This window comes from Parus major, chromosome 2 (genome assembly GCF_001522545.3).
Source record: "Parus major isolate Abel chromosome 2, Parus_major1.1, whole genome shotgun sequence".
In the NCBI taxonomy this organism is placed as follows: domain Eukaryota; kingdom Metazoa; phylum Chordata; class Aves; order Passeriformes; family Paridae; genus Parus; species Parus major.
The window spans coordinates 146,618,044-146,642,224 of NC_031769.1; the positions used below are offsets into that span (position 1 = coordinate 146,618,044).

Sequence of the window (24,181 nt, forward strand, 5' to 3'; positions counted from 1 at the left end):
GAAGAATACAGTGGACAGGTGAACCTGATTCTCTACATTTAAATTCCTGAGGTCTGTCACTTCTAGGAAAGATGAATGAGGATTTTGCTTTACTCAGGGTCATTCAGTGTGTTTAGCTGGGCTCACCACTTATGCTAAGATTGCCTGGTGGGCTCTTCTCAAGTCTCAAGTTTGAAAGCACCTGGGTTATATTTGCCCCTGAGTGGATCAAACAGTTGGTTCATCAAAGCCTTTGGACTGCACTCCCTTATCTGAGACACAAAAAGCCTCTAACAAGAGCTGACTGGAGCCAAAGGGAAGGCATCCAGCTCTGCACAGGTCATCTTTCCAAAAAAAGGATTAAACTGTGTGACCTGATGAGGGACACTGTAAGGTGACACAGAGCTGACCCTGACAGTATGGACATGTGATGTTCAACCTACAGATGCCCCAGTCTGGCTCAGGGGTGCAGAGAGACACTAAAAGCCATGACAGATGTGTCTATTGTGGCAGCATGACAAGTCCCTCTTGCTGATCTGCCTCAGGATCTGTTCCATAACACACGGCTGCTGAAGGACTCAAAGCTCTGTGATGTCCTTTATGAACTGCAGAGCTACAAGTTCTTATTTATCTGAGGACCAGAGCAGAAAATCCAACAAGCTGCACCTGACAGTGACATAAGAGAAGTAAGGGAAGGCAAGAGTGAAAGTCTTACCTCCAGAGGGTCTCATTAACATGACACCACTCAAAACAATGCCAGAGAAGTTGGCTTCCTCAAGGACAGTGACTGGCTATAAAGCCAACAACAGTGAAAAAAGAGAATGCTTGCCATTTACAGCCTTCAACTTTCTGCTAAAAGCTGTGGCTCCAGAAACAGAAAGTAGGGAAATGGGTCAGGCAGCAGCTGAAAGAGATTCACAAGCAACTGCCAAGACAAAAAGAACCAAAGGAAATCAGGTGTAACAAAGGTTGACTGAGAGCTCTTTGTATTTGGCTGGAATTGGCCAACAGCTTCTCATGGGCTCTTAAGCTGACTGGCTGTGGTCAGGCAAATGAATGTGACCACCAGCTTTGAAGGAGACACCTTGAGCAGTTTAACAGGCACATTTCAGTGAAGAATAGTACAGATGTTGTCTTGAGACAACTTCTTAATATACTGTGGACACCTGCACATGCTCTCAACTTGATGTTTAACACCAAGAGTTTGTGTTGCTGTTAGAGATGGTTTAATGTCATACCCCCATGAGTTCCATGCATGTATTCATTGACCAAACTGAGCTGCTGACATTACAAACCTTCAGCTCCCTGTTGACCACCAGAATCCCATCTCACAGTACTGTCAGCCCAGCCTCATGCATTTGTATCAATTTATGGTCATAACTAAAATGGAAGAGAGCCCATGGAAGAAGGCAAAGGTCCATCCCCAACACAAGAAAGATGTGTTGGAAAAAGTCCAGAGGAGGCCACTAAATCACAGCACCTCTGCTCTGAATACAGAGAGCTGAGGTTTGTTCATCCTGGGGAAGAGAAGGCTCTGAGTAGATCTTAGAGCCCTGTCCAGTGCTTAAAGGAGCTCCAAGAGAGCTGGAGAGGTACTTTGGACAGGGCATGTAATGACAGAACAAAGGGGAACGGTTGAAAACTGACAGAGGACAGGTTTAGCTTAAGCACTGGGAAGAAATTCTTTACTGTGAGGGTGGTGAGGCCCTGGCACAGGTTTCCCAGAGAACCTGCCCCATATCTGGAAGTGTTCAAGGTCAGGTTGGAGGGGGCTCTGAGCAATCTGGAATAGTGGAAGGTGTCCTTGCCGATGACAGGAGAATTGGAAGTCCAAGGTCTTTAAGGTCCCTTCCCACCCAAACCATTCAGTGACTGATTCCATGATACTCTGCAACACCTCCATGCAATCACATTTGAAATAACATTGCATGCTTAATGTGTTAATTAGTTCTTCTGCCACAGACAGCTTTTTTCAGTGCTTTACATTGTTTCCACAGTACAATAATTTTAAAAGTCACACTTAAGTCTGTTTTTTTTTCTCCAATAACATAGTTCATCTCAAGCTCACATTCCAAATACAGGGGTGCGTTCACTCCTGTGAGACAACACAAGAAACTGAACATTCTGCTTGCCAGGACCCTGGATCACCTTAAGTCCTGCTTTCAAAAGAAGGTTAAGATGATTTCCAGAGGTCCCTGACCACAGAGACATTTCTGATTGCATGATTCTGAGGGCACAGTTCTCATTCTCACACTGTCAGAACAAATATCATTCAGTGCCTCTCAAAACTCTCTATACTGTTTTTCTGAGATAGGGATTTAAGATTCATTTTTTGAGTATGCATGCTTATAGCTTACTCATCAAAAATTTTCCCTTTTCTGAGAGATAATTATCATGCCTAATAACTTTTAAGACACTGTCAAATACACAAGGGAGCTCCATCATAAACATCTTCAATAGAGAAAGAAAATACAGGATGAAATACAACTGGAAGTTTTACTGAACTTAGAGGTGAGTCTATCAACTATTCTCCTTTTTCCCCACTGTTTTCAACAAAAGTTGTCATGGAGAGATGGTGCTTTCAAAGTAAGCATGAGTCTCTTTTTCAACATCGTGAATCCAATAACTGTAATGTTACAAAAATTCTGATTAACATGTGATTCACAGGCCCATTTACTCCGCCATTTAATACATAAATTTCTCCACCTGAGTGCTGTATTTGGCCTCTCCATTCCATAAATGCAGCCCCTGGCCCAGGAGGAGCATTTTGGAATTTCTGAAAAAAGAACAGTAAGTCATCATACGTTTCAACTCCTAAAATTATTCCTGGTAACAAGTCTCAGATCGAAAATCTATTTTGAGATGATTGGCAACTCCTATTCTCTGAGGTTGGGGAGAAGGGGATACTCTGTAATAAAAAAATCACGAGCTTGAATACTCAAATGAACAGAAATCACAAGGTATCACACTGCATTTTAATGCTCTGGCACTGACAGAATAAAACCTGCAATAAAATAAGGTATTTCTACTGTCAGTAAAGATTATGCTGCTTGTCACCTGCAGTACTTCTGTTAAGACCATTTTCATAACAATCCCTCAGAGGACAAACCAAAAAAATACATCACAAAACAAAAACAGGATTCACCTATCAGACTGCTTTTTAATACTAACATGGGCAGAGTATTTCAAGAGAATTAAGTGTACACAGGGGATGTGCTGTATTTCATCCAGAGCTTCAATTACTCTTTTAACTCACAATAGCTTATTTTATTTACTGCCTTGTCTTTTAAAGTCTTCTTTCCATTTTTTTCCTTACTGCTCACTGAGTGAAATAGAAACAGGCTTATTTACTTCCACTCCCTCAAGTAGGACAACATTACTGCTAATAGTAATCCATTTAATGAACTAATCAGCATATTTAGACATAAGGAGAAAATAATTTACACACAAGATTCTTCCTCTTTACAAGTAATCGCCTCAGGATTTTTTCCCCAAGTAACACTGAAATTAAATCTAGATTTCCAAGAAGCAGGTGACCCTTTAACACACAAATGATTCTACAATTTCCTTCCTCTTTCTACATTTTCTTACATTCTCTTTCATTTCTATATTCCTACAATAAAATCAAACTGAATTATTTTAGCTCTGTAATGAGGACTATGATATTCATTCTAAACTGATCTAAAAGAAGTATAACACAAATAATCTCCCTTTTATCAGAGAAGTCAGCATGATTATTTCCAAATAGAAATCAGCATACACACCCTTGGTGTTGACTGTTTTTGCTGTCACCTCCAGTTTCTCCAACGGTTCTGTTCCAATATTTTCTAATTTAATGATGAGCTGCTGTGTCTCTCCATTGTACAGCTGGACAGACACATTAGTGGAGATTTCATCCCCTGAAGAAGGCTGAAGTGTATGAGCAGACCTACAAAATGTGACAAATAAACTCATTATGGGGCATCAAATTCACATTATGATGGAAATGTTAAAGCCTGTCCAAGTCACTCTATTCACTGTTCTTGGAAGACTCAGAAACTACGGCTGAAGACACTAGATACCATTTTCCATTCCCATTTTTAGAACCATTGAGGACAAAAATTAGTAATTTATGCATAAGGCAAGGCAGATTTCAAGCAATAGAGAATACATAGTCTAACTCTGAAAGTTTGGTAAACTACCTACAAAAATTGTAAGGAAGGGGAAAGGAGAAAAAAAAAATCAAGAGCAGGTCACTACAATGAGCAGGTTCAGTGGACAGTGCAGGGCATAAACCTCATAGCAATGGATCCTGGGAAAAATTCCCAGTGTGAAAAGTGAAACAGTGACTAGACATGAACTCTTTGAACACGAATGAGGGAAGGAGGTTACAGAACAAGACAGATGGGCAAAGGTTCCATTTTGTGCTAATGCAGAGTGGTCAGAAGGCATCAAGGATACAAGGACAGAAGTTACTGAGATTAATGACCAATAATTCCACTTCTTTTTTTAGATATTCCTACCATCCTTCCCTTTGATCCTGTCCTTCCTTGACACAAGACAAGCAGCCTCCACAAACAGGAACAGATTTCAGTCTTTCAGAACAGAACTGTGACGAGGACTTCAAACAAGTATTTTTTGATCATTCAGAATGTACTGTTATGTACTGTTAGCATTTCAGGGCTCTGAAATTTGAGCACGTGGAGTGAAAGAGAAGAAGGAATTTCTTTTTCCCCCCTCATGTTGAGACAAACCATCATGGAATTTCATTTTAAAAAGCAAAGAAAATCATGTTTTCAGTTGGTGTATAAATGTGCATATACATGTATTTATTAGTGATTCTTCTTCTTCTGTATATTCCTCTCTCTTACACATTCTTTCTTCTGTGATAATTGATTTGAATTAACAATGATGCCTCGATTGGATTGCTAAGATAAAAACACTGAATTCTTGGCTTGATACATCCCTCTTTGCCCAAAATCAAAGTTTTGAGCACAACAATATTTCAACATTATTTCTGTATATTTATATGAAATTCCATGGTTTCAAGCAGTAAAACAAAAAACTCAGGTTTGCATTCTAAAGCAAAACCACAGATTTTGATTGTGCCCTTTTTTACTGAAGCAGTGATTATACACTCACGTGGAAGAGCATTTATTCAACATGTGACTAACACTTAAATATGACCAAATAAAATCATCATTTAATTTCATTTTTCACCTTGGAAGGGAGGTGCTGATCTGCAACCTTGGCAAAGCTGGAATGACTTCAACAGTGCAGCCATTGGTCTTCACTCCTGGCAGATTGTCCAGAAGACAATCACTGAAGACTCCAAAAACTGAAGTATGATAACCTGAATTTTAGAAGAAAACACCAGTTATGTTGTGAATTTTACTGTTTTCTGGCAGGTCTAAAAGTACTAAGTTTACTGGTCAGATCTTGTCAGTGCATCTGCTACCCAAACCACCACCTTCTCTACAAGAAAATCTTCTCAGGACACATAACATGTACAGGACTTTCAAACCCCTGAAATAACATTTATAAGTACCTGACAATGTACAAACAACACATGTTCACCTCTGCATCTGTGGCATGTAAAATAAAAGAAATTGTAAAGAGACTCTAATTTCTGCAATGCATCACAGTAACTTCTGCAGAATTCTTTACAAGATCAACATCACAAGTCATAGCATGAACATCATTTTATACCTCGTCACCAAATTCACTGGTGCACATAAAATATGTCCACCTTCAACATACATTCCCCTATTTCCTCAGAAAAATGTTTATAGGAAGGAATCTCAACTAGATCCAGAAGGATAGAAGAATCCTAAAGGAAACTATTAATGGAAAAAATATGCATGCATAAACACAGACACCTGCCATGAAAGACCATAACTTCTGAAAGTTCAATTTAATAGAAAAATACCTCTCTGCAGATTCCTTACCAAGCAATATTTATGAGTTATATCTGAAGGAAAATTTGATACATTGATACACAAAAAGCTGCCAAGTACAGAAACTAACTCTTCTACTTGCAATACATTTTTAGTATGTGGAACTCAAAGGAGACAACTACAGTACAAATGTTCTGAATGCTTTGATGTTATTCTGTATTTACTGAAATAGTTTCTGGGAAAAAAAAAAACACATGAAAAATTGTTTTATGGGCAGACACAAAAGCACTTAAGAAAAACTCAGTGAGAACAGAGCTTCTTCAAGTTCAAAGCCATCTTTTAGTGCTTAGCTTTACTAAAATGGTTCTTATCCTGTATCCTAACTTTGCATTCCAGGAAGACATGTTTAAAAATGTGATTTGGAAAGATGATTCACTCCTACTGCATGTTGTATCCATCCTCTCCACATATGCCTCCTTTTCTAGGTCTGCTAGCCTTTTGTAAAAGCTCTTTAATTTTCTTCCTTACTACAAACACGATTTTATTTAGGCTTATTAATGAAACGATATCTTGCCTGCAACAGGCCGTACACCCTAGCTAAATTGTTTCCACAGAAGCAATCTGCAAAAATTTCTGTAATCTTACAAGAACACGATTAATTAAGGAAAAAAAAAAACCTGAAAGATTATCTTCTGCATTCTCAAGAAAAAAGTTCAAGTAATCCTCCTCAGATGCTTTCCAAATGAAAGCATTAATAAAGGGGAGCTGGAGTTCATTATCCTCATCCTCTCACACATGAGATACTCCAAGAATGTGCTCGTTACTGCTGCTGCAACCAAGTGATTCATCAGGCTGTTTTTAATGAAGCCTGGTACAGGGAACAGATTCCCTGGTTTTCTTTTTTCTTTTACTTACTGAGGAGAATTTAGAGTGCTGAACACACACGTGGCAAACAAAGCCACACAACCCACAGGGGTGTAAAACTCAGGCTGTTCTGCCAAGAGAGAGTGAGTGGAGCCATCCCTTACCATTGACAGTGATGTGCCCCGTGGTCTGGGGAACCCCAACGAGAGTCACGGGATAGAGCCCAGATTCTGCAGGGAGGGAAAGGGCAGCAGGGAGAGATTCGAATTCCACTCCAGTTGTCAAGAGACCCTGAAAAAACACATTACACAGACAAATCCATTTATGACATACACTTATATTTTTATGCTACATACTTTTATTTTAATCCCATGCATTACATCAGCCAAACTTTTATGATTTATTCCAATTAACTCATAGCAGTTATTCTGGGGTTTAAGTTGCAGTGACTGCAGCGTGCATCCAGAATTACAGCAGGATTTATATTCAACGTGGAAACACATCTCAGGAACTGACCTGGGAATGATATATGAAAAACTAATAAAAATTAGTTTTTTAAAAACTAGCACAGTAAAAAAATCACCGTCATGGTGCTGTTTTGTACCTCCATTTAATTGTACCTGTGACTTTAACTTGAATATTTGATAGATTTTGAGCAGTGGAAATAAAACATCAATAGCAGATCTTGCTTAGCTTTAATTACCTGGCCAAAATATGTTTTCTAAGAGAAAAAAAAATAAAATAATATTTGTATTTACAGATAACTGAGCAAGTCTATCTTAACCATCAACCTAAACATTTCAGTGAGCTGGAATAATGCATTTATTTTGCTGAAGTGATCCTCTCAAGCCTAAATGCCTGCAGTTACTCTCTTAGTGTCAGAGAAATCTTTTAGCATCCTAAATTTAAAACATGGGACAAAAAGAGAAATGAAGCAGAAAAGAAAAAATCATTGAAGAAATTTCTGAACACAGGATTACTGCTCTTAGTAGACTGGGGGTTTTCTTTAAGCTTGGTTAATGAATTGAAGATGCTTGAGCATAGAATGTGCTGTTAAAAGTAAATTTGATTTTGGAAAGCATATAAATCCAAGTTACCAGTTGTTTTTCTATGAACATATTTATTTTTATTTTTGAATAAAGATGCTACACAAAGACCTCCATCAATAAAAGCAGTAAGCACAACTGGATTAAATCTCAACTCCATGTGGATGTTCCATGAAACTGAAAACTTAAAGAGGAACATACTACTTCTGTGAAGGGAGATGAAAAAACTCATGGTCTGAGCCACAGAAAAACACATAACATACCCAAAATCTGTAAAATCTTTGTTCTAGCATTTACTTCTTTGCAGACTTGACCCTCATGATACAACGTCTAATTCACCAAAACTACTCTGGCTTTGTGGAAAGCTGCATTAGAGAAGTCTGTCCTTGAGACTGCACAAAATTCCATTTTGCCATTTTACTTGAGTTGTAAGTAAATACTCTGCCACACCCTCATTTCTATTGAATTTTCATTTTCCTCCCATTTCACATGGAGACTTCAGCTGTGAGAAACAATCCACAAAGTAGTAAAACCTAATTTTGTCTTTCTATATATTTACCACCCAGTGTATCAGAGCACTGAGACTTTCTGATTCCCACATTAATCCTTCCAGTGAGATTCACCCCACAGAAATGAGATGAACATTCTCTCTTTAACACTCAATTTTCACCACAATTCTGCTGGTTTTGCTTTGGCTGAAGCAAGTCTTGGAACATAAATACAAGGTGGATCCATACACTCTCCAGAACTCACTTTCAAAACTGGTACAGAAGGCTTTTAAACTTTATTTCAGTCTCAAAACCACCAATCTATCACTTGGCCTAATATTCAAATACATTTTAATTATTCAGGATTCATCTCCACTAAAAACTTTCATCCAGGACTTCAAGTCCAGCAAAATTAGTGATAAAAAACTGACAAACCTTCCAATGTCTTGTTTACTATCAACTGTAGCAAATGTAAATAAACAACACTGACAAGAATATCTCTAAATATTCTCTAATATGTAATGCAAACCTTGAAAACAAAGGGATTTTTTTAGAGAATAAACACAATGTAAATGCCAAAACACCTGCACTAAGCACACACTAGACCTGAACTGAAGAGCTTCATGTGCACTAATACAAAAACAAGAAAGCAGCAGTCAATTCCCCCAGTTTCAGAGTTCTACTGTTTGGTAAAACTTCCAAGTTTTAAAAAGTAAAGACATAAAGAAAGCATTAAAATTCACTTAAATGGGAAAAAAATCAAGATAAAAATGAACTAGACTTCAGATTTCCAGACATAAATTGAAATCAAGATACTTACCCTTAAAACTTAGGCCACACAAGTGAGTTTTAAAAGACAGTGACATATATTAGAATGTCTGAAAGACAATTTCAAGATCGCAATTTCCTGAATTGAATAATTCTGCAATATTTGCCCAACATTGCCCTCTGGTGCCTGAAGCTTTGCAGTTTAACAGTGAAAATCTAATCAGGGCTGAAGTACTCTCACATCCATTAACTAAAATATTTCAGCCACACCACCAAAAGTAGGGAAATGTGTTAGATTTCTTTTCCTGGAGTTTTATACATTATTTCTTAGTCATCACTTGGTAATCATTTCTCTTTCTGACCCTAAATGAAAAGATCTTCCAAATCCATGGTTTCCTCCAAGGAATATATGAGTCACACACACACAAAAATGTTTACATTTCTTTGTATTCTTATAAAACAATTTAAATTGTCTTAGAGTGAATGTATGAATTCTTTTATCACAGCATGTCTTTCAATCACTTCAAATCTCATTTTAGTTTTGGAGGAACAAAACAACTAGCATGTATATGGCAGCACTTGGGGATGCTGTTAAAATAACATGAGTATGAAACTGCTTTTTTTAGGCTTTACTTACAATCCCAAAATGCAATCATTCTTTTTTTAAAGTAACACGACCTTCAAAGTTAATTTCCATGCTGAACATACTTGTACACCACGGTTACACAAAAACTGTCAAATATTTATTTTAAAGGAAATTTTCCCTACTATTTCTAATACAGTTATTTTAGGCAGATCTAGATAAACACCAAACACAACTATTTTTATTCTTTTTTTCCCTCTTCACCTTTCTGTGTACATTCTTGACTAATACAGTCTTCACTAAATGTAATGCAGCAGTAAGTAAATATTCTCTCAAGACGGCAGAAACAGCAAAAGACGTGAACTCAGGAAAGAGCAGTTCATGGAAACAATTAAAACCATCATAAGCAAAGTTGTGAGATTGATTATACATTCAGATTTATCAAAATTTTAGATGCTCTTTTTAAACATCAACATAGAGATTCTGACTAATAGCACAGTTTTGAAGTTAAAAAAAATAAAAAAAAGCAATGGCCATTCTTAAAGCATCATTAATCAAAATACCACACTTGATTGTGTTCAATTAAATACGGGTCCCAAACAGAAGGAAAACTACAGAACAAATACTTAATTCTTGAATAATGACTAAGTATTATAAATTACAATATTCTCATGAGTTACAGAAGCATTTTTTTGTTTCTTGCTATTAATTTATTAAATACAGTTTACACTGTCTGTAGATCTTGTAGCTTTCTTGGAACCATGCCTGTATTTTCCACAGTAAGAGCAGAGAGAATGTTTTCCCTCAATACATAACATTACCTCAAAATTTCTCAGCTTTATTTTTCTTTTTGCTTTTAATAGGAAACTTGATAAACAAAGATGAAAAAGTAGCTAAAATCTTAGAGAACTTAACATTTTGCACTGCATCTTCATATATATTTTAGTAGTAGATCTCCCCAGACTATACTATGGTTTGCTGCTTTAAGCATTTGTCTCAAGATACAAAATAAATCCACTGGAGATTTCCCAGAATTTTTTGGATTTTTTTTTGAAGGCTTGAAACATGAAGATCGTTTTTTCTGCATAGAAAACAGCAGTAATGGCAGTAACTGCAGAACAATCTGCAAAAGGGCTGGAGGCCGTCACTCGCATACCTGAACAAGTCTGTACAGAAATCAATATCCCTGGCAGAAAAGGCAAAGTAGTTGCACTTATTTACAGCTGAACATCCCATCTCCAGGTGACCTGGACCCCAGCACCAGCATGGCAAGAACATTCTGTCTGATCCATCACAGCCAATTCTGGTTAGGCTCATTTTTGTCTCTCATTCTACTGATTTAAGGTACCTGCTGAGTTTTATTAAAGCCTTTGTTCTGATCAACCCCAAGATCTCTCCTACTTCACTTTATTGACTCACACAATTGAGAGTTAATCACTTCCATGCTCCATGATTGAACATTTTCCTTTCTCATTTTACAAACACTACTGCCTCTTTCATTGGACTGGCCTTCTAACTGTTTGGACAAAACAGAAACATTAAACAGAAAAAGACAGAAAAAGAACACAGAAATGAGGCAGGAATGAAGAATAGGTACCTAATTAGAGTCTCAAATCAGGAATCTTCATGACAGCAAATTAACAGTAAAAACAACAAAGATGGTCCAAGATCCTTGAGAACAATAAAATAAAATAACAAAGAGAATCAATTGTTCAGGGTTTATCATCGGAGCAGCACCAATCAAAGTCTTATGTCCACAGTCTCACATCAAGTCTAGAAATTCAATGCCTTTTACTTAAGCACACCTCAATTAACCTACATGGACTCAGCATTAATACTTCAATTAATGAAAAAGCTCAGGAAGCCTTTCCATGGGGAATCATTCCCCTTAACAACCTGTGCTCAATACTAAGTTGTTTACCATCACAAGAGAAATTCAACAAACAGAAAGACACAGTAGGAAAAGTACCATGGCAAAAGCTTGGATTTGTTTAACATGAAATGAGTAATTTATCAGAACAACAATTCCAAATCAAGGGAAAGGGGAAAATTTAAAAAAATAAATAAAACTGTAGATTTCAGTACAGTTACATATTGGTGAATGGTGGACTATGAAAAGGACAAATTAAAATTAAACCAAGCAATGGAGAACTCAATGACGACTGGAAACAAGCATGAATGAGCAGTCATCCTGCAAAGGTGAGGTTCTGAGTCAGGAGGAAAAAAGTTGTGGGGAAAAATGAGCTGAAACTGACACTAAACAAGAGTAAAGGATACACTTGCTTTGAAACTGAGTCTGTGAGAGTAAATAATCTGAAAGAATGTGACACCTGATGAGAAATCAGAGAAGAAAAGGGTATGGGAACTGCAGGCATGAGTACATGTTAGTAATAAAACACACCATTTTAAAAATTAACCAGCGCTCTGAATTATTAAAATGAAAACAGAAGAGTTGATTCTTATGATAAAGTAATACCTATTCCCACATTCCAGAAAGTTCACAGATGAGAAAGGAAAATCAGTAACTTAGGTTGGAAAGAAAGGGTAGAGGTCATCTTGTTTAGCCCAGGACTCAAAACAGGAGTAACTTTGGTGGTAGTTTAGGTTTTTCATATCCTGCTCACTCAAGTTTTAAACACCTCTTAAGACAAAGGTCTCAGGTTCTCTCTGGACAAGCAGTCCCAGTGTATGATCCCCCTTTTTTTATTTTTTATTAGGGAGGGAAGTTTCCCATGGCTCCAGCACCCTGACTCTCATCCTTACGCTGGGCACTCCCGGGAAGAGCCCGACTCAGGTTTTGTCAGCACTTTCCCATTTTGGGATTGAGCAGAGCAGTGGGAATTACCCCAGTATTCTTCTCCTCTACAGACTGAACAGATGTCAGTGTTCTTCTCATTTGGGGAGCTCCAAACTGACTTCTGTTCCAAAGAAATTATCTCTAAAACTCCAAATCAAAGGGAACAAGCACTTTCCGCAACTTGCTACAGTCTTGATAAAGATACAAATCTACCAAAATCAGTCAATTTCTCCACATAAGCCCACATTAGTGAAGAGCTGAATTTCTCCAAGCACTGGCTAAAGAGTTACATTAATCACTTCAATGATTTACATCTGGTTAGCAAATTAACTCTTCTTGTGCTTACCACTGGAACTGGAATTCAGTGTTAATTCCAAGAAGAACTTTATCACAACAGTAAAGAGAAGTATTGGTGGTACTACAATTAATTTGCTCAGGAAATGGATGTTCTGCAGATCTTTGGAATGCAAATAACTGCATTCCAAGTTCTTGAGTGCATGTAAGCACTCAGAAGGAATTTCTTCATTAAGAAATTTTCCACATTTTATAAATATATAATGACATCATTACTTACACAATACAAATTAGACTGTAAATCAAAATGTTCTTAATTAATTCCCACAGAGACCTTTCTGATGTGCAGCTTTACAACTTCTTTTTCTACTGATCCCTAAAAAATTTGAATAATTCTATGAGGGTGAGAAAAAATGCTGCTGGAGAAATAATTTTATTGTGCTATAAAAACAAAACCTTTGGGCACGTTCACTCCCATGGAAAAACACTTTATTATATGTGGTTTATTATCAGTAATTTAGATCAACTTGTTTGAGTAGACAGTGCAGTAGACATATCAATAAAAACAAAACCCAAACAAAAATCATGAGCAAATAAATGTGCACTGATTCAATTAGCTTGACAGAACAAAGTGCTCTAAGAGATGTAATTTATATTTAAAGCAATACTAAAGGTAGGTAAAAATATTTAACATAAATGAAAATTCTGGATTAGGACTGAGTGGGTATTAAGTTGTTCTGGCAGGTACAGAACTTTTAACCATTTAATGGATAACAATTAGAAAGAAATCCTGTTAATTGGAATAAAGGTTAAAAAAAAAGCCCCATGATTTCACTTTTTCAGGATGTACTGCAAGCAGCCAACTGAAGTACCAGAGAGCTTGGGCTTGAGACTTCTAACCTCACATATTTGTCCAGTGATTTAGCTTTTTTTTCACTCCCTCCTGATCATTTGACATTGTATTGTTTTCAAATAACATCAATCACTGGGAACAACAAATCCATGAGCTGAAGTTTTTATTAAAATCCAAAGATTCTCAGATGTAACTATTTCAGTTCATCAGGTTTTTAAATTGTGGTCAAAATGGGAATTTGAAAAGCAAGGATGAATGCAGACTTTTAAACTTCAGTAGCAAGTGTACAATAATTATTAGGTTTCAGGATACAATTATTACCTGAAAACCAGTCTATGTAAACCATGTAGCAGGAGTTCTACTCAATGCAGAAATGTACAGAACTGATTTATGGGTTAGTGCCAGTAAAGCATTTAAACACTGAGTGGCAGAGATTTTTCTTTTCAATACCTCATCACCAAAAATATGAGAAAATTGACAACACCACACCATTAAACCGAGGTTATGCTGGCTTAAACCATCTTTTAAGAATAGTTTTAGAAAACCATATTTGAAAGTCCAAATGAGATTTTTCTTCAGCAAAATAGCAGAAAGAGGAGATTTAGAAAGCTGCATACCATGTTTTCTACTCGGAGCTCAAAAGGCATAGGGTTGTACACCATCAACTGAACTTCACACACATCTGCCTGGACCCACTGGAAGTCTGTAAGGAATAATCACAGAATTAAGGCAGGAATTACCTAATTATAGGTTTATAAAAAACCAACAGCGGCTGAGATGCTGAGATTATAGCTGAGATTGCTAAAATGCTTAATATTTCTCTATAATCCTCACAGCCCAAGACCTACTCAAGAGCATTGTGTGACACAAGCTGCAAATCCCAGGCAAAGCAGTAAGTGAAGGAACTGGAAACGCTCATTAACACAGCAATAGTGCTCTAAAGACCCAAGGCTTCACTGGCAAAATTAACTCAGGCATCAACTCAGTACTTCCACACATCCTTCATGTTCAACACTTAAAGGTTTCCATTCTTGGAGTTATGTAGAGTACACATGGCCTTGATATTGGAGACTTGGATAAGAATCAATCAGGAATGAAATGAACACAACAGAAAGAACGACATCACAAGAAATCACACAGACACAGCTCATTACATGGAGTAAATAAAGAGACAGTGAAGTAAAGTGGGCCATAAAAAGATGTACTTGCAGTTTATATCTTAATAAAAGAGACAGGTTCAAATTTAAAGGTACTTCACTTTGCCAATTTTAATAATTTTTTTGAGTTTCATAATTCAAGGAGATGAGGTTGGACTAGTGGAAGATGTCCCTGCCCATGGCAGGGGAGGTTGGAACTGGATGATCTTGAAGGTCCCTTCCAACCCAACCCATACTGTAACTCTATGGTTCTGTGGGAGATTATGGAGGTCAGCAGCAGAGACACAAATTTTGAGTAATTGTTCAATGCAAAAGATTATTTTATATCAGCATTTCATAACCTTTTTAGCCCTCAAGTTTTCCAAATTTCTCACAGTGAACCATATCCACCTGAAGATCAGACTTTAAACTGAATGTGGTAAGATTCTCCCTGCAAGCTGAGGATCTGCAGTCTAAGTAAACAAAAGGTGGCTTAATTACATTTGTAAAATAAATCATGATTATAAGCTAAATTATAACATACATGGATTAGTTCTTACTAGTTTACCCAATTATTTTAACATACACTGCTAACACTTTTTTACTAGGATATTAGGAAATGTCCAGTCAAAAAACTGAATTATCAATATTAAGACTTTAATGCACCACTGAAGCAATCTGTACTCTAATTGTACATTCACAATCATTTACTATCTGATTACATTTTGCAAGCAATATTAGAGAGCTCAAGGGAGATGTACTTAATGCAAATGTTTAACTCCAATTAATGCTAGTGGAAATTAAACACATAGATCCACAGATGTTAATGGGTTATATTACTGTGAAACCTGAAAAGCAAAACTGTTGATTAAAACAAAACATTCAAATTCACAGTGGTGAGGTATTCTCTACATTTCATATTTAATTGCTTATTAGTGTCCATGATGTCTTATGCATGCTGCAGCCCCCAAAACAGCCAGTTTTGTAGCCAGTTCTATACCAGTGCACAGGTACAGAGTTAATCATTATGGTTTACTACAGCAACAGAGGCACCTGCAGTAGCACAGCAGCACTGCAGTCCTGAATCTCCACTTTCTAACAATTACCACACTGTGGAATGCCTTCTGAAAGCACAACCATCCAAGGGCTCTCTAGGCACAGGACTCATGTCACCAGCTTTCACTTACACCAATGATATCAAACCTCTGGGACTGGGCCAAAGTTTCCAGCTGGTGTTTGTTCCTCATGCTGTGTGCATCAGTGTAGAAGCATTTCAGGTGTGGTACCTTGTGGCCAACACCTGGTGAAGCAGATTGAGGGATCCCATCAGGATACTCAAGGTTTGGCACAAAATCTCATTGCTCATCACTGGGAGCCTGGTTTCCTCCCTTTCCCCCTTCCAAACTTGTTCAAAGCTCTGTCAGTGAGCCCCACTGCTCCTGTGCTAAAACCCCTTTTCCCCTCTGAGAAAGACTCATCCCATCAGGTGTCAGCAGGCCAGGTGTTAATAGATCATCCCATGGTCAAAAAACTCGCATTTTTTCCATTGACACCAACCTCAGAGCCATGCATCAACCCAATGGAACTGCCTGTTCCTATCAATATTATTCCCTGCTACTGGAAGGATCAAGGAAATCACTCTCTGTGCTCCTGATCCCTCCACCAACTCTCCCAGGACCTTGAAGTGTCTTTTGATTGGCCTCAGACTTCCCTTTGCTGATTCATTGCTGCCAGTCTGAACAACCAATAGCAGATAGTAATCAGGTCTTTCTAGAGTGGAATTTTCCAATTTACCTGAGCCCCTGGGAGACAGCAGACTTCCCCTGAGTTGGGTCAGGTCTGCACATGGGGCCCTCTGCTCCCCTCAGAAGGGAGGGAGTCTCCTGTGAGAACCACCCTTCTTTTCCTGCCAACAGAGGAGGTTGTGATGGAGGGTCTGGGTGGTCTTGCTTTAGGAGGCCTCTCTGTCCCAGAAGGACCCTCAGCCACCTCATCAGTTGTTTGGCCTTCTCATTGCAGAGCCTCACCCCTGTTGTAGAAGGTCCCAGTCCTACTTGTCACATTCTGAAGAGGAGGAGGAACCTTTCTCCTGGTATATGCAGAGACCTGGTTCCATCCTTCACCAAACAGAGCCCTGAATGAGTACCTCAACTCATCACCCTGCTGGGTTCTGAGTCCATCAGCTTCTCCACTGCACAGAGACAGGTGACCATTCTCCTCCACCCTGTGCTTGGCAGGCACAGCTGTGTCCCGCTGTGGTCCCCACAGCTGGGAGAGACACAGACAGACTGCAGAGGATCCCAAGGAGCACCACAAAGGTGATCAGGGATGGAGAACCCACCTGATGAGGAAAGGAGTGAGACAGCTTCTCTGGGGTGAAGAGAAGGCTGGGGACAATATCACCACGGTATTCCAGTACTTAAAGGGCTGCATAAAGAGGACAGAAGCTCTTTCCTCACAAGGAGGCACAGGAAGAAGACCAAGGGTAACAGACACGAGCTGCACTGAAACACATTTTATTTTCTTCCTTTTTTTTTTTCTGTTTCTGTAAGAAGAGTGATTCAGTGGAACAACCTCCCCAGGGACATGGTGGAGTCTGAATCGATGGAGGCTTTTGAGGTGAGATTGAAATCTCCTGTGAAAAATGTGCCAGTGAAGTGCTACAGAATTGTGTCCTTGGGGGAAAAAGTTTTGAAAGGAAATGTAAAATGAGCTATATTTGTATCAGCTAAAACAAGTATGACAGAGCTGCTGGATTTACTAATAGAACTGTATTGTATTTCTTGCTGCTTTAGACTATCAGCACTCAAAACCAACAAAACACTTCATGTCAAAAATCAGTAGGTTTATTTTTTACGACTAGCATGCTATTAAAGCAATTTAACTAGAATATAATTATCCCTGTTATTGTTTCCAGTCAGAAAAGCTTATCAAGTTGAGAGCTGAAAACATTTCAAGACTTTCTAAATGGCTTTTGTTTCCCTTTGGTTTGTCAGTAGTGCTTGATTTCCTTTGCTGTAAAGCAATAATTTAACCAAAATATGGAGTACTATCTCCATGTAAGAAAAACAGTTCATTTGTTATTGTTGTTTTTAATTAATGTTACATACATACCATTAAAATACTCTCATTGATTTTGCAGCTAATAAATTTCTCAGCTTCTTTCAAAGAAGCTTTTCTTTATCTGCTTTTATTTTGTATTTTCTTTTGTTCACTAAACTTTGAAACAGTAGAGGCTTTTAGCAGTGACTGCAATGTTTATATACTTCAAAAGACAAATGCTGTACAGGATCAGAAGCAATCAGACACTCCTTAGGCTAAATAAAAACCTAAAAGAAGAAAGTTCATTGTAAAATGTAAATCTCCTACCGTACACAAAGCACCGAAACAAATCCTAACCAGTTCAAAAATGCAGGTTCCTTTTGTATCCAACAAGGAATGAGAATACTGCATTATACAACTGTATGACAAAACTTGGAATAAGATTTTATTTAAATGAAAAAAACATTCCATAGTATAGCTAAGAGATTAAATGTTGAAAATTTAATAGTAATCAAACTTTCAATGAATTATTACGAGAAATCAAGAGAGCACTTTAAGGTGTTCTCCTATGTGCAAATATTTTTAATTTATCCTTTAACTAATTTTTCTTAACCTTTTTTTAATTTCTTACCCTTTTTCTTTTGAAGTTGAAGTAGTGCTGCAGCAAAGTCACAGTGAGCTAAGTGCATCCAAACTGCCAGATAATCATCCCTGCTCTGCACATCCCAACTGTTCCCCTTTCAGTTATTTAGTGAAAATACACATCACCATAAACCCAACTAGAAAACATGCAAGTTCTTCTCAGGGTGAGGGATATCACCTTAATTATAATAAGGGTCCTCAGTAGGGGCACAGCCCACATCTGTTGGAGAGGAAACCACACAGAGATTCTTGGAAAACTGGCCTTGCAGGCCAGGCACAGTCCAGATGAACAAGAAGCCACGTTAAGATAAAACATCCTGCAAATTTCTGAAATTTTTACTATCAGTTCTGTTCCACAGTCACACAAATCTTTTTTGTGCTGACATTCATGCCTCTGGTAAAAATTATCACGCACATGATAAACACAAAAGCCACAAAAAGAACTACCAATATTTGTAACTTAATCCAGGATTTAAACAAACTTGGAATTTTTTCCCGATAATTACTGCACTGAAAGGCTTCATAATCTTTATGAAAAGAAAATGACTAATATCCTTAACGGGGTTTAAAAACTTTTTCTTAGCTGAAATGTCCTTAAGTAAAAGGGACTAATCAGACAGTTCATCACTCTGAGTTTATGTTAAATCAGAATAGGAAAAGGAAAAACCACAACTGCATTTTCCTCAGGGCACTGGAACTGTGGAGGCTGCCAAGCAGAGCCTGTCAGAACTAAGTGTTCCCTGAATTCTCTTTTGTTTGAGAAGGAAATAAAACTAGTTTATCTCTTCTGAAAAATCAATGTTACCATCTATGAGACTTTACTCCTCTTTTGAATATGAAACTGTGCCCCAGAGAAAAAAGATTTGTTCCCTCAGGACTTGAGGCTAAAAAACTGGCTATCTCAAATAAAAGACAGCAATGTTCAGGTCTGCTCTCCTTGACCACAGAAGATTCTCTAATTTAACAAAATAACAGAAAATACTGTAAATTATTCTTACCTATTTTCTTATTTCGTTCTTCCCCACGACTGTGTGCAATAATTGGAGAATATATGAAGGGGCTTTTGGTGGACACATTCTGACCAAGTAAACTTTTCATTTTGTGAGGTCGGAGACTGGTTGGGAGGTTCAAGAGCTTCACAGATCTGTTGAGTAAAAATAATTTCTAATTATTTCATTTATTCTATTTTGTAACAGGTGAATGTGTTACAAAAGAACTGATAAATACAAAATAACAGTCTGAGAATAAAATGCCTGAAGTGGAAAATTGGAAGAAAACATTTATAATACAAAAGGAAGTAACACCAACCCAAGGAATCTGCCATTTCAGAAAGCTCTCAGAAAACAAATAACAAAAGAAAAAAAATCTTCTTTAGAAACCAACAAACCCAAAACTAGCTAGAACACTGATCTGAAATCCAGCTATTAATTTTGAGTGCAGACTGAACCACAACCTCAGTGCAGAATGCAGCCAAATATTTAACTTAAACCCAAACTAGAATCCAGACAAGATTTCACTGGACAACACAAACAAAGAAACTTCTCCACAGTGAATAAAGCTGATTTTAATACAGTGAAAATGCAGAGCTGATGCTGGAAGGAAATGTCCCAGAAATTTGAGTGGGTTTGTTAAACAACCAGAAAGCAATTACAAATAGATAGAAAACAAATGATTTATTAGATTACATTCCTAGATCCCAATTCCCTACAATGCCATGTAGGGAAATCACTGCTCTTCCACTGCTGAGAGAAAAATAAAGAATATAATTTGGGCAGAAGAACAAGCAATAAATTGGTGAATATTCAGTAAAATCAGCGGCATTCTATAAACCTAATTACTTCAAATCAGGAATTCAGCACAATAAAGAACAGATATATCAGCATCACACTAATAGAAAGCAGACACACACAAAAAACCAAGATAATGTTTTTCTGCTGAGAAATAATGAAGCTGTACGAGTAAGACTACACAGACAAGTTCTCTGTGAAACAAAACACCTGATAAGAAATTACTAAATAACACTAAAAATAGGTTGGAACAAGAACAAGAAATAAATCACATCCATATATTACATGTTGGTGATTCCTAGTGTCAGCATCAAAATCACATGCAAAATCACAGACAACAAGCCTGAAGAATAAGAAGGAAACTGTAAGAGACCCCTGCTATTTTAAAACCTCTTCTGATAGAATGTTTTTACAAATAAAATGAAACTGAAAGGAAAAATGTGAATTATACTTATTTGAGGAAACAAACATTGAATTTGATAAAGAGGTAATAAAAAGGAATTTTATTTTATATGCTGAAAAAAGTGCTTTGGCTCCTTCATGTTTATTATATAAATACTGGTGAATTACCTCCTTTACATGAATGCATGACAGTGGAAGGAATGTTCCTCAACCACTATCAGAGAGCTGTACCCTCACAGGTCAGACTTAGAAGAGGGCAGATTTTTTTTTAATTTATTTGTGTGAAAAGCTTCAGTAATGTCCCCTAGCCTGACACCACTGAATGCAAATGAGTGACAATTAAGAATTACTAACTAATTTCACTAGCTACCCAGAAGATGAAAATCCTGTATCTAGAAAATGTTAATTAAAAACAGCCTTGCTTAGATGGGGAAGGAAAATTAGTTTTCTAAGAAATCCCACTATACTAAGTAAACAGAGGGAAGGGAAAAAATGGCACTAAGTAAATTTGAAGCAGTAAGGAAAGTATGTAAGGACAACTAAAAGCAGCAGTGGTCACAAGAAAGAAAATTTTCTGCTTTTAAGTATATTAGTAAGATAATTACCTTTAACACAGGTAAATTATAAAAATGGGAATATTGCATTTTTTATCTGAGAAAATACCAAATGATAATTTCATAATGAACAAGAGTAACAGAATTATAAAGATTTTGCCTTGCCATATCTCTTCTATTGCTTTTAAAGTACTGGGGAGAAAAGGTAACATTGCCACTGTGTTTCTATTTCACTGTGGCATTTCCATGTCTGACAGTATTTTGATTAAGAAAACCACATCCAACATAAGCACCCCACATTAAATGGATTAAAACTCTTAGACCATGAAATGCCAACAGTAAATAGAAGTCATCCCCATCAGTAAGTGTGTGTTTCTATAGGGCTCTAACATGGATTGAATCACAAGTTGAGGTTATTCAACATTGATCAAAATTACATTTCCACACATTTATAATTGATGTCACAAAAATTAGCATGATTTAGCTCAGAGAGCTCTGCAGTCCAGCAGCACAGCTGGCTCCCCATGGAGCTCTACAAGACCAGATCTGCTGGGCAGATGTAACCAGAGACTTTATGTCTAAAGTCAACTAATATTTTATTGAAGTACCAATATTTTTTACTATGGCTTTTATAGAAATTTTGAAAGACAAGAAGGAGGAGGAGAGGAGAAGCAATTCTTAATTGTTAAATAAAGTTGATGCTGGGTTCCTCACCCCACAGCAAAACAGAAGGAGCTATTCCCAACATCCCAAGCTCAGCTAGGTCAAGACAAGTTGATAATTTAAGTGGATATATTTAACCCCCTCTCTCAGCATACAAAACATTTTAAGTGACACAAAGTCTTTCCCACTGAAGTCTTGGGAATCTCTTGCCAGAGTTCTGACTGTCCTCTTCTTCTAGTCTCTTCTCCCAGGTAACAAGTGACAGGATAAGAGGAAATGGCCTCAAATTGCACCAGAGGAGGTTTAAATTCGATATTAGAAGAATTTTCTTCATGGAAAGTGTTGTCAAGTATTAGAAGGGGCTGGCTAGGGAGGTGGTGGAGTCACAATCTCTGAAAGTGTTCAAAAAATGTGTGGATGTGGCATCTGAGGACGTGGTTTAATGGTGAACACGGTGATGGTATTGGCCTGATGGTTTGACTTGATCACCCTAAAGTCTTCTCCAGTTTTAAGTATTACATGGTCCTATGATGCTATGACTAAATGCATGACTCCCATGAAGAAGGATTTAATCAGCATTTGCCCCATTTTCTTCACTATTCAGCATACTTTTTCTGAATAGGAATTATACATCCTTCAAAATTAAAATATTTTCTTTCAGTCTTCTATTATTGATACCCAGTGGTTGCTTTCTCTCTCTCTCTGACTCTAATATTTCATGCCAGGCTTCAACCTGATCAAGATATTATTCATTGGCCTGACTACATGATGTGCCTGAATGGAACTGAGATTTAGAACAGGCCAGTGAAGGTGCCAGCTTGAAAATGCAGCATCTGGAGAGTTACAAAAAGCACCACTTCCATGTGAGTTCCAAACTCTGTGGATGGAGACTGCATCCCACTCGTGGACTTTCAGTATTGGGATGATCAAGTATTCAACTAAAATCTCAGCTGCAGCAAAATACCTTCTTTCAATTGAATAAGAAACTGTTGAAAGACAGTTCTTCAAAAAACAAAACTTCTCTCTTTCTGAAGCTAAAGGCCACAAAGTATTTTCTGGTCAAAGGCTCTATTTTTGCTCAAGAGCTTCTCAAAACAATTTGACATTTTGACATTTTTCCATGTTCCTGTGATCCACATGCCTAAAGTGAGATGACTGCATCCTTTCAGTATCCTTTAAAATTTGACAGGTACTGTGAAAAAGTTAAAGATTGTGTTTTAGTCTTACTTCACAATAGGCAATTTGGTGAAGGGAACAGGAGGTAGCTTCAAACCATCTGGAAGAGTGATGACTTCCATTGTCCCAGGGCATTTTGCTGTGTAGCTTTCCAAGCTCTGTGTGACATCTTTCTTTTCTAGAAAATAAAATTAAAAAACAATTTCAAGCTCACATTTAACTGAGACTATAGCCTTTTTTTGTACAAAATAACTCAAATGGCATGCTAACTAATTTCTGCATTCAGCACTTGGAGTTATGATCAACCTCAACAGATGGATCAAATAAAATTAAGTGACCTTAAGCAAAAGAGTTTTCTAGATTTCTCAGAATTTTTCAAGTGCCAGTCTATGCCTACTTTTTGTTAGGTTTTTTTTTATTGTCAAAATACAATCTTTTACAATTCCTATTAAATAAATACTATTAAATCTGTATATCCAAACAAAACAATCAGCCTCCTACATATTAAGGTTATTAACAATAGCAATGTATCGGAACAAGGACTGCTCTGAAACACTAGATTAAATAATATCAAAGGCAATGAAAAGAAACAAATTACTTTTGATGTTAGCTTATGTGAAAACTATCTAATCCTCAAAATAATGGTACTGTGCTCTTCTACTAAATCAGAACAGAAGTAAAGAAAGATTTTCTTTGTTCTTGCTTAAAAATACAAGAACATTCAAATAAATATATATTACTTGGGTTATCTTCAAGAATGTACAATGATTGCATATTAGTTTTATCCAGCAATTATTTTCAACAATATAAAATTGTGTCTCCAGAAAAAAAAAGGCTATTTGGAAATACAAAGCCTCAGCACAAAATTGTATTTGATCTTTATGGTGCCTTCCAACCCAAACCTTCCTATGATTCCCTATTTCTCTGATGAAATGGAAGTCTGCAAACAGAGAAAAGCCTGGGAGTGTTTGTTTAGAGGCAGCTGAAAAGACCTATATTGTTTTAAAGTAAATATCCATAGTGTTGGAAGGAACCATGAAGTCCAACCCCCCCTGCCATGGGCAGAGACATTTCCACCAGACCAGGTTGTTCCATATACGTGCTACCAATAAAAATAATTATTCAATATCAAAACTGTATCTAGAAAAGACTTACAATCTCAAAATACTCAATGATAAAACTAAATAGGAAAGGGGAAGGTGATAACAAGTAGTTATCAGTAGTAATACTA

At 37.2% G+C, this 24,181-nt stretch overlaps 1 protein-coding gene across 5 annotated transcripts in view; it reads right to left on the reverse strand.

The window, feature by feature from the left end:
* The window catches only part of TRAPPC9 (trafficking protein particle complex 9), a 444,786-nt gene that overhangs the window by 378,408 nt on the left and 42,197 nt on the right, over nt 1-24,181 (reverse strand). For all 5 annotated transcript variants that reach the window (XM_015618282.1, XM_015618287.2, XM_015618284.2 and 2 more), the window contains 6 exons: nt 23,002-23,128; nt 19,367-19,512; nt 14,166-14,251; nt 6,884-7,010; nt 5,179-5,311; nt 3,744-3,907 (listed from right to left, as the gene is read on the reverse strand). In XM_015618282.1, coding sequence (XP_015473768.1) covers nt 3,744-3,907; nt 5,179-5,311; nt 6,884-7,010; nt 14,166-14,251; nt 19,367-19,512; nt 23,002-23,128 — 783 coding nt within the window. The remainder of the gene's footprint in view (nt 1-3,743; nt 3,908-5,178; nt 5,312-6,883; nt 7,011-14,165; nt 14,252-19,366; nt 19,513-23,001; nt 23,129-24,181) is intronic.